Here is a 14,791-nt window from a genome sequence, read left to right as displayed (position 1 = left end):
AAGTTCTTGGACGGTAGGAAGAGGGTTTTTTAACTTTTTCCCTTTATCGAAGATCATAGTAAGATCATAAGTGTTCTTACTAGAAGAGGGGACAAGGGTTTCAGTTTTTAATATTTCTTTCAAAACTTGTTTTTGGATTTGGGGGTCATTAATATGCTTGACGGCTTCAAGAATAGCTTCTTGTTGCCTAGTGAGCATATTAATATTCTTTGGAATATCATCAGAATCTGACTCAGAATAATCGGATGAGGTTTTGATTTCATCAATTTGAAACTCTTCCTCACTATTCGAAAATTCTGATTCAGAGGAATCAACAAGAAGAGCTGAAATTTTACTCAAAATTTCATCTTCTATTTGGAGCTCATGAAGTTTCTTAGAAAACTTGCAATACTTTGAAGTATTGACCCTTTTTGCCACATTTATAGCAAGTAATTTTGCTAAAATCTTTTTTGAAATTATGCTTTGGAAATTTAGAAAAGGATGGCTTTTTGTAGAAATTTTCTTTGTTTTTGGGAGTTCTCCTATTTTTGAAAAATCATTTTTTCTTAAAAGATTTGGAAAAATCTTCTTTGTGTTTTCCTTTGCAGGTAGGGGAAGGCTCTATGGGATTATATTCAAACTGGTTACAAAAACTACCTAGTTCTTGCCTAGTCTTCTTTATTTCCCATTTGAGTTGTCTTTGGAGTTTAAGGTCATGGCAAATCTTCAAACCTTCTTTCTGGGTGAGGCTAACTAATTCATCATAAGTGTAGAAATCATAAGGGATCTGGCCATTATGGGTTTCTCTTATGGTATTCCTAACTCTTTCACCTAGTATCTTAGGTAAACCAGCTAAGAATTTTTCTTTCCAGAAAGGTTGGTTTGAATCTTCCCTAAGCATGACTCTGGTCAGGAAGGTATCTTTATAAGCTTAGAAATTGCTAAGCTTTTTACAGGTTAGATTGCTAAGAAGCTCAGCATTCTTATCTTTTAGAAGAGAAGGGTCTCCTATGAAGTGGAGGAAAATCGTCAGGATTAAGGTTGACACAGCATCCTCAATAGGATTTTCTAGCTCATCTAAGATGGGGGTCCCTTCTATTGTGGTTTGGATAGCACCTAGGATTTGGAGCTGTTGTGCTTGTGTGAGATTGTAATCCCACCATCCTTTAAGCTGGCAAAAAAATCTAGCTATAAGGAGTTCAGCAATGGCTCATCAGAGGTACCACTTTGGATTTTGTAAGCATTGGCTGCCATGGTCATCTATTGTAAGAGACCAAGAATGTTGTATTCTGACATTCCATCTATATTCCATTCATAGACGGAAGAGGCATTGAATCTAGATTGGGTTAGGATATTATTCCTATTTTCTATTCCTAGATCTGGAGCAGTATTCCTAGAAGTATGTCAGGTCAATCTAGGGGCTTGCCATCCCAATCTGTTGATGTTGGAGGGTTTGTCAGTGACACTTTCAAGCTCTGAATCATTGGATTCATCGCATTGGGCTTGATCTATAGCATTGATATTCCTACTGCTTTGAGGAGTATATGGCACTAGGTTTTTGGAGGACTCAGAAATGGCTAATTTGCTAAGTTGTTCCCTAACTGCTCTAGCAAACTCAATTTGCTTCTGAAATTGATCTTGGCTAGGCTTTGAGATTTGGTAAGGTTTGAAGACTGGATTTTTGAGCTTTTCTGATTGGCTTATCTCTTTTGGATGATCAGTGTTGGGGATTGGAGAGGTGAAGACTACAGGAGGTTTTTGGATCTAGCTTTCTATCCTAACAAGTTACTTCCCTATTGTGTTAAGATAGGTATTCGAGATATTGTTCTGCTGAACAATATTCTTGACATTTTTCTCAAGATCTTCTCCTATCAATTTGTAAGGTGTAGCCTCTATTTCATTCTCTCCATAAGGAATGGTTATTTTCCTAAGGGGAGGATGTTCAGACTGGATGGTTTGGTTTTCCCCGACCTTCCACTCTGGAGTCTTGTTTCTTACAGTAACAGGACTAATAAGCTTTTATTTGAAAGGATAAAGAATACTATTTTCTTTGCAATAAATCTGAAACCAATCAAAAAATTTGATTTGGATCTTGTTTTGTATGAAAAATTGATAGTATCTCTCTTGAATACTGTCTTTTTCTTGTAAAAAATACTTAAAAAACTAAAATTTTTTAAGAATGGTTTTTCTTTGAATAGAAATCTTCATGTAAAAGCTTTTTATTGATTTGAAAATCTTTTGAAATCATGTTGATTTCTGCTTCTAGATTTTATGTTATTGCTGATGGTGATGGTGAAGAGGGGGTAGAGACGGTCTCTATATCCTCATCATCTTTCTTTAATTCATTGTAGACGGGTCTGGGGATATTGCTTTGGTAATCAACATTCTGTAATATAGTGTTTGAGCCTGGTATATCAGATGTTGAAAATCTTGGTTGTGTTTGAGATGGAGTTGGTTCTTTGTAAGGAGCATAAATAACAGAAGGTATTTTTGATACCCTTCCAATATCTATGGTCGATGTTAAAGAATCATCATCAGAAAATCTAGAAGAGGTTGATTTCCTGTTGAATGTAAGCTTTACTTTTCCATATGGAAACTGGGTTATATTTTTGAGATTTGTATTTGGCTCTGTTTGCTTTGGTGATTCAGGTTGGGTTGCACCTTCAAGGATCCACTCTTTTGGAAGAGTTATATCTTTCCATTGAATGGTTTTTAGAATAGTTCCATTGGATTTGAAAAGATCTGTTTGTAGGAATAAGGTTTCTCCTTTTGGTGAATGGAGTTTGTGTTTTGAACCAAAAGTAGAAATCATGGCTTTGTAATGTATTTTGAAAATCAATACTATCGGAATAGATCCTTCAAGCATTTTGTAATTATGTGTCTTTATTTGAAGAACAATGCTCTTTAAAATATTTTTATCATTTAATGAAATTGTAATGTTTGGAAAACAATTGAAAGAAATTGGTCCTTTATTGAGGCTTGACTCAACAGTACCTAACAAAGAATCATAAAAATTTATAAACCTAGCATCTCTAAGGATTGCTAAGATGGAAGTATCTAAACCTTCTCTGGTAAGGGGCTTTATTTCTACCTGAACAAGGCCTATATGGGTATACTTATAGTATTTTTCTTTATGCTTCTGGAGGGTCTTTGGATTCAAAAGATAAATTTCTTCAAAAGGCTTTGAAATCTGAATATCTCTTTCTTCAGTTTTGATAGTAAAATCAGTTTCGAAGAGAGGAAACTTTGAAAACTCATAAATTTGTTTCTTTTGAACCTTGAGTATTTTCCAATCACCAATATGCTTTGAAAAATCTTCAATAGTGATTTCTTCACTATTTACTAAACCTTTATACCTTAAAGACTCAGAGGTAGAAGAGTTTGAAAAAGAAGAAGATCTACAGAAAAAAGGTTCTAAATTCATTTTAAAATATACCAAGATAACTTTCTAAACAAACATGAACCAAGCCACCAGATTTACTACCCTTACACCAGACGGGGCTTACTACTGTACATAAATGAGCAAGTTTGTTTATCAGAGATATGATGCAGATTAAAATGATTTTAAAATCTTTTTTATGCAGATGATGTTTCTTTTTGGAACCCAATAGGCTCTGATACCAACTATGAGACATACTAGACTAACAAGTTTCTGGTGTGCAGGATCCTCAGACGAGGCAAGCACAGAGCATACGCTTGTTAAATCTTAAACAAGAATGGAAGATAGGATGATAAATTTTATTAATAGATGTGCAAATATACAAACTTTGGAATAAGAGCTTTGGAATAAAAGCTTTAAACAAAAGAAATATAACTTACAAGCGGAACTGAATACAAGAGGAAGGTGGTTTTCTCACTATCACTCTCACACTCTCTCTTTTCTCACTATATTTCTTATGGCTCTTGTATTCTTCAAGTCTTACCATAAGAAATATAGTGAGAAAAGAGAGAGTGAGGAAAACCACCTTCCTCTGTAGTTATATTTCTTTGTTTAAAGCTTTTATTCCAAAGTTTGTATATTTGCACATCTATTAATAAAATTTATCATCCTATCTTCCATTCTTGTTTAAGATTTAACAAGCATATGCCGTACCGTAAACTTGTTAGTCTAGTCTGTCTCATATATATATATATATATATATATATATAAGACATAGACATGCTTTTGACCTTTTTAGACGTAGATTTGATATTTTTTTTAACCTTTTTAGTTGTAGGATGTGTTGTAATAACTTAGGTTTAATGCTTTCCTTTATTTTCTATCTTATTTTTGTTTTATTATATAAATGTATGACAAATATGTGATGTTTGATTGAAAATTAAAACTTGGACACTTAGACCTAGGTTAAAATTGGGCTTTGCATGTAAAATATAGTCCATTAGATTAAATATTGGTAACTTGGACCTAAACAAAAATCCATATATATATTTAAAATAAAAATCTAATTAGGTATTGGCATGTAAAAGAATAGTCTATTTATATTAAAAAATTTAGTAATAAAAAACATAACTTTTAATTGGGTTAAGATTAGATAGGCTTTATTTATAACTAAATAATAAAAATAGGTTAAGAAAAATAAATAGGGATTGACTCTAACTAAAAATGGGCTAGACTTAAGTCAAACTTACATGCTATAGTGATTATTTGTAGACTTATAGTTGTTGTATTTATAGGTAATAACTCGTTAAATAATAAGATTAAAAATAAAAATACACAAATAAGGAATTTGGCTTTCGAATCTATCTCTAGATGTGGCGAAGTTTCCTTATTAAATCTAGAAACGCCACTCAATTAGTAAAAGTATTCTGAAAAATACTCGGGAGGCAACTTTCTTTATTCGCGCTAGTCTCTGTGACTAATTAGCATGTTCCTTATTAAATTGAAAAATCTTATAATACCGTAATTACTATAGACACTTAGATGCGCGTCCGAAATTGTCTCTCATAATTGTATGATCAATATTATTGTATGATCAATATTATCAATATAATTGATATTACTATTTTTTAAAATAAATATGTCAAAATTTTATGTAATAAAAGTTAATATATAAATAATATATATATATATATATATATATATATATATTTTGAACTAAATGTGAATTTCTGTTTTTATTTTTTAAATAAAATTAAAGATTGCGGAGTGAAATTATAGAAGGATGGCGAGGGCAAATGTTTGACATAAGATACACAGCAACAGAAAAGTTAAAACAAAAATCAAGTAAAACTGAAGAGAAGAGAAGAGAAGAGAAGAATTACACAGGGAATATATCAAAAAGAAAGAAGGAAGAAATGGAAAGCGAATCGGAAATGGTAGCGTTCCCATTGCTGACGACGCCGATAGAATCGAATTATAGGGCATCCACTATTCCTTACAGATTTCCATCTGACAATCCAAGAAAACCTACTCCTACTGAGCTCCAATGGATCGACCTTTTCCTCAATTCCATCCCTTCTTTCAAGTAATCATTATCCTTAATTGGTTTCTTTTTCTTCTTCTTCTTCTTCTTGTGTTTTGTTCTGTTGTTGCATCTCTTTTTATTCATTTTACTTCTTGCAGGAAACGTGCTGAAACTGATCCTACTGTTGCTGACGCTCCTGCTAGAGCTGAGAAATTTGCACAAAGGTCACTGTCGTTTTCTTTTCGGAAGGAATTGATTATGAAATTTATTTTATTTGAATAATTTTTGCTACTGTTTTTGCTCTAAGCATCAGTAATTCTATCGAATTCCATATCAACATTTGTGGGTCACTGGATCAAAATTGCAGTGTTTCTTTTACTCAATGCCTTCTACTTCTTGCTATCAAACTCCCGTTAAATGTCACTCATTTCTTTTTTAAATAACTTAAGATTGCTTTTTTTTTTTTTCAAAAAAAATTTCCTAATAATAAGGTATTCTGAGATCCTTGAAGATTTGAAGAAAGGTCCCGAGAGTCATGGTGGTCCACCTGATTGCATTGTAAGATTCAAGTTCATCTTTTCTTTTGTTACAATTTTCAGGATTTAAATTTTTATTTTACTTGTACATCTGTCTTCTTACTATTATCCTCTCTTTGTTTTATTGGGGAAATTGTAGCTTCTTTGCAGACTTCGGGAGCAAATCCTCAGAGAATTGGGATTCAGAGACATTTTCAAAAAAGTCAAGGTTAGTATTTGTTCTACTTTCTGTTTGGCCTCTCAAAAATACTGTTTGCAAATGAAAGATGTTTTTCTTAATGATGCATTAGGATGAAGAGAATGCAAAGGCTATATCTCTATTTGAGGATGTTGTTTGTCTTAATGATGCTATTGAAGATGGGCCCAAGCGTCTTGAGAATCTCGTGAAAGGAATATTTGCTGGAAACATTTTTGACCTTGGTTCTGCACAGGTTGGTCTTGACAAATTTTCATATAAGATTCTATTATTTTGTTAATCTCTGTATTTAATTAAACCAAATTATATTATTATCACTTTTCATTTGTTGCTGGACTAAATTGAGCATCTCTTAGCTCAACCTTCTTTCTCATCTTCCACTTGTTTCTGATTTGTTAAAGCTTGCTGAGATTTTCTCAAGGGATGGAATGTCTTTTTTGGCCAGCTGTCAAAATCTTGTCCCTCGACCCTGGGTTATTGATGATTTAGACACCTTCAAAGTGAAATGGAGCAAGAAATCATGGAAAAAGGCAAGTTCCAGATGTGATTTGTTTTCCTCATACCTTCTTCTTTTGAAGTAGTCCCATCCTCAGGGCATCTCCAAAAGAAGTTAGGTGTATCGTTCATTCCAGAAATAGTCCTGATCACTTTCCTTTTTCCTGTCACAACAGGCTGTCATTTTTGTTGATAATTCTGGTGCAGATATTATCTTGGGTATTTTGCCCTTTGCAAGAGAGCTACTTCGACATGGAACTCAGGTTTGTTTTCTGGCCACATTCATGTTTGCAACTCATCCAAATTTTTCTTATTCTAATATAAAGTGTTTATTGGCAAATGACTATTTGTTAATGCTTCATTTGCACTTCCAAGCCAATTCTACCCAGCAAATGTCTTAAATTACGGTTAATACTAGAACGACTGAGCTACCTATGGTAATAAGCTTGTTAAATTTTAGGGTGGCGAGGTGGTGGGATGTTGCCTTAATTGCCTGTAGCATCAAGGCCCATGATGAGGCACACATAGAATGGCTGTAATGGGCTGTTTCACCTATTATTGTTATGTTATCTTCCTGAAATAGTAATAGTAGGTCAAAAGTCATTAAAGAACACGAGATACTCTTTAATGTTTTTGTAATTGATAAATTTTAGCATCTTGGCTTAATTCTTTTAAAAATAACTTTCAAATGTTTTCTTGTTTACTTTTGAATTATCTTATTTTCAGGTAAGGCTAAATTTTTTTACTTTCAATTTATCTTCAAACTTGACTATTACCTTGCAATTAGGGAAAATTCAAGATAGAAGTTACATTTATTTGTTTATGTTGCATATTAAAACTTGACCATTGAAAAAGTCAATTCAAATTTTTTAATTTCAATTCCAATCCTATTAACCTCTAAATATCCTTGCTAATGTAGAATGACTAGAGAAAAATTAGCTCTAGGTTAATCTTATTCACTGCTAAGTTCTAAACAATCAAACAATTTTGACAATTGGCCAAAAAAGACAGGGTTATAATCAAACTGAGGCAAGGCAAAACTTTACAAGTTTGAGCTTGGCTAGGATTACTTCGGAATAGAGATCGAGCTGAATTCAAGTTCTATAATGAAGTTCGAGTACGGTTCGTTGCAAAATAATTAAGCTCGCTAGTGGCTCGAGCTCGGTTCATTAGTAGCTTATTTGTTATGATAAATGAGCTTAGTTCAAATTCTGCTTGTTAAGTGATATTATTAAATAACGAAGAAAAACTCGAGCTTGAAATTGACTTGCTAAGCATAATTGAGCTTGTTAACCATATGGTATTATCTTTTTTCTAGTATACTTTTTATGGAAAATTAACAAAATAATTGTCCTAGCTTGGTGGTAAGACAACTAGCATACTCTTTAAGGGTCATGGTTTCGGTCATTGGTCACAGAATATTTTATTTCTAATTATATGTCAGTATTAAAGTCATGCACATAATAATTACAGCCATACAAACACCATGTGCACCGTGTGACTATAAGAAAAAACAGTTTTTATATCTAAAAGTATTTAAATTTGAGTAATAACGAGTTAAATTATTTAAATTTATACACAGTGCATATAAAGAAAAAATAATTTTCTTCATCCAAAAAGATATTTTATTATTATCTCAAATAATGAAAATGACTTGAATATATTTTAGAAATCTAAACTTAAATAGAATATTAGAATTAACAAGCTCCTTTTTATAATTTTTTAAAGTGTTTGCTATATTTTATCTTATTAAAATAAAATAATTCATTTGTGTATAAATTTTTAAATTAATTTAATTTACTCTTACAATATTTGTGAATCTTCATATTTTGCAATAATAATATTAATTTTTTTATTACTAACTATAAAAATAATCAGTATAAATGTTATGAGGTATAAATAGATTAATCTATAGATAAATTTACTAATGTAAGGATGTCTTTATTATCTTAATGCTAAAAATATTTATGACGATAAATTTAAAAATATATATAGCATTTTACTTTTTAAGTGCTAATGAGTCAAATACTTGATATTCACATGCAACTCACATAAATAAAGAGATTACTTCGTTGCAAAAATATAGTCCATTTTTTATTTATACGTTAATTACAATTTTATTAAATTTATTAATAAAATTTCAAAGATAGAATATTATATTATTTTTTAAATAAAAAAAGAATATTACTAATTGAAAACTAAAATAATTATTAAACTAAAAGAGAACTGATGTTTCTATTTTTAATAATTATAAGCCTCACTTTGGTAATAATCAATATGAGTGCTACAAGAGTTAATTGATTATATTTTTATATTTTAATCAACTGACTAATTTATTTTAAATATATTATTCTTTAATATAATAGTGATTAAATTTATCTTTCTGACATTTTGATTGATTTAATTGTAATTTAAATTAGAATAGTATATTTATATAAATGTGTTTTAGTAATTGCAAAAGAAATATATGGATGGAAATATATTAATATGGAAAGTAAAATATATTTTAATTTGTTACAATATATTTTGAGATAAACAAATAATTTTATGTACAAAATATAAGGTGAAAAGATATATAGATTAAAAATAAAAATAAAAATAAAAATAATGATAATGAACATTATAAGGTAAAAATTTTAATTATAAAAATAATATTTTCAAAATAATAATATTAATATATTTAATAGATAACTATATTATTTTTTATTTTAAATTATTTTAATTTATTAGTATGTGAATAATAACGAGTCAAATTATTGTGCACATGAGAAAAAGACTATTCTCAATAAAAATAAAAATATTATCCTAAATTAATGAGCAATTAAATGACAACTAATAACAACTAAGAAACTAATTAGTAGAATATCTTCCCAATAATCCGTTGACTTCTTCTTGACCTTCCCATGAAAAAATCTCTTGAAAATATTCTGAAATGGTGCCAGTGGAGTGCTGTACTCCACTTCTTTTTCTTTTTTTTCTCTATTTTCGTATCAACATATTTCTTATCAAATGCATTAATTAGATTTTGGTTTTGGGTTTGGCAGTCTTGGTGGGTATCCCTGTTCCTCCATCAATATTGCTGATGCTTTATTCACAGTTGTTTTTATCAGGCCTTTAAATTTGAGAAGTTGCTCATTGAAATTTAGCACCTTTCAGACATTTTGATGGGCACGGCAAAATCCATTTCTGCGTTAAATGTTTTATATCATGGTTACTTTCTCGTTAAATGTAGCCTTTGATTTGTAATTCATTTCAGCTATATTGTAAGACTGCTTATGATTAAGTTTTTGCTTTTAAAGAAAGGAAAGCAAATAAAAATTGTAAGAGATTATATTTTGTTACTCCAAATTAAATGCATCCTTTGAAAGGGCAAAACATACTAAACCATGAATTTAGATGTAGTTCTGTTAAGTTTGGACATTTGCATCAAATAATATGCCTCCACAATTGCTATTTTTTTCTTACTCTTGCATGGCTGCCGCTTGCTATCTTAAGCTTACTTCCTTTTTGCTTGCCTATCACTTTGGCAGGTTGTTTTGGCTGCTAATGACTTGCCCTCTATCAACGATGTCACTTACCCTGAACTGATTGAGATTATATCAAAGGTGAAAGAAAGAATAGCTAAACTTTGGTGTTGTTGGGCTGGGTTCTTATTTTTCTGACTTAAGCGCTCATTTTCCAGTTGAAAGATGAAAATGGACAGCTTGTGGGTGTTGATACCTCTAATCTCTTGATTGCCAACTCTGGAAATGATTTGCCAGTAAGGAACATATGTGCTATATCTTCACTTTAAGTATTGGTTGGACTAACATCTTCCACAAATACAATGATGGGTATATGCAAGTGTATAGTAATAGGCTTATTTGCTTTTCCATCATTTGCAGGTTATTGATCTCACAAGAGTATCACAAGAGCTAGCTTATTTATCCACTGATGCAGACCTAGTAATATTTGAAGGAATGGTGAGTCTTTCTCAAATTTTGTCAATATGAAGAAGACAATGGCTACCAGATTGATATGGATACATGAGTTTGACAAGTTTTCTAGCACATAGAAGTGATAATGAAGTCGGGGTAGGATTGGGCCTTGACGGTTGACCAATGGAAAAAAATAGGGAACCTCATTAAGAGAGCAAGAGAGGGAAACTGGAAATTCCAATCCATGGTTATTGGTTATGATTAAACTAAATAGTCTTCAGAAACTGAACTATCCAATTTGTTGCACTTAACCATTCATTGCTTTTTGTAGGGTCGCGGGATAGAAACAAATCTTTATGCTCAATTCAAGTGTGATTCTCTGAAGATTGGAATGGTAAATGTTTAGTTTAGTTTAGTTTTTCTCTTTTTCTTTTCTTTTTTCCTTAATTATTTTTGTTTTTATGTATGTGTGAAGAAATCACCTAATGGCCGTTATTCTGTAGGATTTAACTTATTTTGTGATAATCTCTCCTTTTGCATTTTCTCCTTGTTTTATTTTTTAATCAGGTGAAACATCCAGAGGTTGCCCAGTTTCTTGGAGGCCGGCTTTATGACTGTGTTTTCAAGTACAATGAGGTTTTGAGTTAAGATACTTGTTCTGCTCTATCGTTAAACCATTAAATTAGCAGCCAATCATCAATATACACATGTTTTAGGTCCTTGTCACCTTAAACTTGCATGTATTTACTACTAATTTATGATCATTGAATTAATAAAGAAGTTAAATAAACCCTGATATATAGAACTTCATTTTGTTATTCATGCTCATCTGCATCTTTATTTTATTTGACTCTCTGTTAGAAACATGATTGTTTGTGCACATAAGCATGCACATCCTCTTGTCTGCATTCTTGTTTACATGTGTAATGCCATTATCTACTTTTTAATAGCACAAGGATTTGAGGGATGTGAATTTTCTATCTGATTTTATTGATAAGAGTACCAACAAGGATTAAGAAAGTTTGATCAATGAAGGAGCTATCAGAAAGAAAGGAAATACTATGTTGTCAACCCTGCTGTGTTACTTCTTTTTAGTAGGATATGAAGCCATTTTGTTGATCCCACATAGGCCTTCTGGTTTTCCTGTGTTTCTCTTCATTCGTATGTAGCCTTTTTCACCCCACTTTGGTCCCCAGGAATTCTTCACGATGATGTAATCTAGCCCCTTTGACGATCCATATCCGACTGCGGCTACTCCATGATCTAGATCTGTCCCACAAGGTCCATTGAATACCCCCTGCCAGATCCCTCTGTTTAGAAATTTTTTCTGAAATGTGGTCTTACCCGCTACGAAATTTATCAGATGTGTGTGTGTGTGCATGTCAATTTTCTTACCCTGCCGTAGAACTGGAAATCTCTCCCAGAAGCCTCAATAGATATGCTAAGAGGTTGGTGAGCTAGTGCCTTCAAGAGGCTTTCTTCGTTGTTTTCTGGCACATCATGGTAACCACTGATAGTCACTACCTCCATCTCTTCCTGAAGACAATAGCCATAGAAATGTTAGCACAATTTTACTAGTCATTTGACAATTGAGTCCAGTTTAGAATTAGCCTATACTGTAAAACAATGGTTTTTGCAATGCCCTTTTACCCGCTTTTCATCACAAGTGCCTTCTTCCATTAGGTATGGGTAGTCTTCCTCCTTGTGGAGTCCTCCATTGTTGACGATATAGTCAAATGCATAATCCATGAGGCCTCCATTGCAGCCACTGTTAAAGGACGTGTCGCAGTCGATCAACTCCTGCTCGGACAGTGAAGTCAAATTTCCGGTCACAATCTGGTTTATGCCCTCAACCGCTGCAACTGTTGAGAATGCCCAACAGCTGCCGCACGAGCCTTGGTTCTTGACTGGAGCAACAGCTCCTTTCTTTCTCCAGTCGATGGATTTGGGCAAGTCTATTACATCTCTGTAACTTAAGTCTTCAGAAATTCTCCCCCTGGGAGCATCGGTGTTCAACCCTAAGTACTTGCTCTTGAACTCTTCATGGCTCAAGTCTGCAAACTCATTCAGCGCAAGCCAGTAGGTCGTAACATCCCTGTTTCTACGATCGATGTGCATCAAGTTATCTTTGAAAACCTCGAGTCTGTGTAGCTTCTCTTCAATGCTTTCGTAGGTTTTGCCGTGCTTAGACATCCATGATTCGAAGAGCTCGGTGAGTTTATGCATGGAAGTCAAGTGCTCCGGCGAGTAACCCACAATAGAAAAGTCATGAGCAACAACTGAACAGATGACGAGAGATGTGAAAATGGTGAAAAGGAAAATGCTTGAAACTGAGGGAGCCATTTATTTAGGTTGAGGCTTAATGGTAAGGGAGGGTTAGATGAATGAAGATGGAGGGAGCCGGGCAGCAGTTATATACAGGTTTTAATTTCTTAAATTGCTTTAAAGTGAAGTAGCTGAAATTAATTTTCAATGCATACCGAATCTTTACGGTTGGTTCTTTTTGGTACGCTTTTGCCCCAAGATTGTTTGTCTGCTTTAGGGACATAAGCATATTGATAAAGTAATAATAGACAAGGCTTAAAATTCAAAAACAAAAAACCAAAACAGAAACCCATTTAGCATAACGTTTTCAAATCAGCTTTTAATTTTTAATTTCTTTTGATTTTATTTTGTTTTTCGGGCTAAAAAATTCAGCTTTGAACAAAACAACTATGAGATTATGCCTCTTTGTGATTGCCAACTTCAGTTAACTATTGGCTGCCGGCGCTGGCATCCTGAATCGGATGATTATCTTCCTTCCATGAATCACTTTGTCAACTGCTTCATTCTCTCCTTTACGTCGAGATCTTTTGAGTTTTCTTTTATATTAAAACTCTCTTGTGACTTTATAAAACTAATATCTACCTCTCCTCTATCCATAGGTATTGACAGTTAAAAAACAATTAAATTAATAAGTAAAATTATATTTTGATTTTTAAATTTTTTATCAAATATTAAATTCATTCAAACTTAATTTTTTAATCAAATAAAAATAAAATGATTTATTTTATTCAGAATATTTCTATAACAAATTAATTATAATATAGCAAAAGTTATTAACTAATTTTTTCTACTTATTTTAATTTGTAACACAATTTAATTTTAATTATTTAAACGTTTAAAAAAAAATTATTATAGAGCAACATTATTAAATTATTATACAATTTACTTTTAAATCATTAAACTAAAATAAATATTTATAATTAATAATGTTTTTTTATTTTACTTTATTGGACACTTGAATTAAACTGTGGTAAAAGTGAAAATTTCACTTTAATTTGATGAAAAGAATTTAACTTTGGACGATATTAACACATTTATAAGAAGTACAAGAATCAAAATATAGTTTTTTAAAATTAATTTGGTCTTTTAACCGTCTTGACTTTAAATGTTAAAAAGCACTAATTAATTTTGTAAAAATACAAAAAGTGGATTTTGCTATAGTACTCTACCATTATAAAGTCTATTTTTAAATTATAGACAATTAATCGATATTATTTTAAATAATTTATTCGTCTTATATATTCTTGTACTGATTTAGATTATAGTTGTGAAGTACTAATAATTAAACTAAAAAAAATGTAATAAATAAAATAATATGTTTAATTAATCGATAACCAAATACTATACGTATTTAACTAATTTAGAATTTAATTAGATTATTAAATTATTAAAATTAAAATAATATTAATTTTTATAAATTTATATGATATCATACCTATAGCATATTAGAAAGGCTCAAAGTGTTAAAAGTTACATATGGATCAAACTTAGATATGAAAAGGGTTTCTTACATTTCTGCGGCAAAACGCCAAAATTCTTTTTTATGGTCCTTTTTTTACGATTTTTTTTCTAAAATTTTTCCTTACAATTTCTTTTCAAAAACTTTTATTTATTTATATTTTTTTGGAGCTGTATTATAGTATTCTTTTGATATTTTATTAGTATTCTTTTAGTATATTTTTGTTACCGTTAAATATACTTTTTAATTTTATTTAAATTATATCTTTATCTATTTTAAACTACATTTGATATAGTTTTGGTATATTATGATATATTTTTTGAAACACATATTTTTATGTCACCAAAACACACTAGTTGCTATAAAAAAACATGTAATATCATTCAATTCATGAATACCAAACATAAAGATATAAAATAAAAATAATAAATCTGCCTCATTTGACTGATTTCACAGTCATACAAGTAAAAATCATATCA

General features: G+C 31.2%; 2 protein-coding genes across 3 annotated transcripts; one reads left to right on the top strand and one right to left on the bottom strand.

The window, feature by feature from the left end:
• The first annotated feature begins 5,151 nt into the window (after nucleotides 1–5,151).
• Nucleotides 5,152–11,326, top strand: LOC8285382 (damage-control phosphatase At2g17340). 2 transcript variants are annotated; one of them, XM_002514366.4, is made up of 12 exons: nucleotides 5,154–5,444; nucleotides 5,543–5,608; nucleotides 5,876–5,942; nucleotides 6,060–6,128; nucleotides 6,211–6,351; nucleotides 6,518–6,646; nucleotides 6,788–6,874; nucleotides 10,142–10,216; nucleotides 10,294–10,371; nucleotides 10,496–10,573; nucleotides 10,860–10,922; nucleotides 11,096–11,326. In XM_002514366.4, the coding sequence occupies exons 1-12, from the start codon at nucleotides 5,155–5,157 to the stop codon at nucleotides 11,174–11,176; spliced, it is 1,224 nt and encodes a 407-aa protein (XP_002514412.2). In that variant the 5' UTR covers nucleotide 5,154; the 3' UTR covers nucleotides 11,177–11,326. The 2 variants fall into 2 exon arrangements, with proteins under 2 accessions (XP_015571856.2, XP_002514412.2); XM_015716370.3 differs by lacking the exon at nucleotides 5,876–5,942 and having other exon boundaries at nucleotides 5,152–5,444; nucleotides 6,071–6,128.
• Nucleotides 11,327–11,486: 160 nt separating this feature from the next.
• Nucleotides 11,487–13,039, bottom strand: LOC8285383 (cysteine protease XCP1). The gene is made up of 3 exons (XM_015716371.3): nucleotides 12,179–13,039; nucleotides 11,924–12,064; nucleotides 11,487–11,825 (listed from the first exon to the last, which is right to left on the bottom strand). The coding sequence occupies exons 1-3, from the start codon at nucleotides 12,869–12,871 to the stop codon at nucleotides 11,610–11,612; spliced, it is 1,050 nt and encodes a 349-aa protein (XP_015571857.2). The 5' UTR covers nucleotides 12,872–13,039; the 3' UTR covers nucleotides 11,487–11,609.
• Between the last annotated feature and the right edge of the window lie 1,752 nt (nucleotides 13,040–14,791).

The sequence above is a fragment of the Ricinus communis genome, chromosome 4 (genome assembly GCF_019578655.1).
Source record: "Ricinus communis isolate WT05 ecotype wild-type chromosome 4, ASM1957865v1, whole genome shotgun sequence".
NCBI lineage: Eukaryota > Viridiplantae > Streptophyta > Magnoliopsida > Malpighiales > Euphorbiaceae > Ricinus > Ricinus communis.
This window is presented reverse-complemented; position numbering and strand designations above follow the sequence as displayed.

Coding starts and splice junctions, on each gene's coding strand:
- LOC8285382 (XM_002514366.4), top strand. CDS start 5,155: ATGTTTGACATAAGATACACAGCAACAGAAAAGTTAAAACAAAAATCA. Junction 5,609..5,875: donor GCTGAGAAATTTGCACAAAG/GTCACTGTCGTT, acceptor CCTAATAATAAG/GTATTCTGAGATCCTTGAAG. Junction 6,647..6,787: donor GCAAGAAATCATGGAAAAAG/GCAAGTTCCAGA, acceptor CTGTCACAACAG/GCTGTCATTTTTGTTGATAA.
- LOC8285383 (XM_015716371.3), bottom strand. CDS start 12,871: ATGGCTCCCTCAGTTTCAAGCATTTTCCTTTTCACCATTTTCACATCT. Junction 12,065..12,178: donor GCACTTGTGATGAAAAGCGG/GTAAAAGGGCAT, acceptor TATTGTCTTCAG/GAAGAGATGGAGGTAGTGAC. Junction 11,826..11,923: donor ATTTCCAGTTCTACGGCAGG/GTAAGAAAATTG, acceptor GGGATCTGGCAG/GGGGTATTCAATGGACCTTG.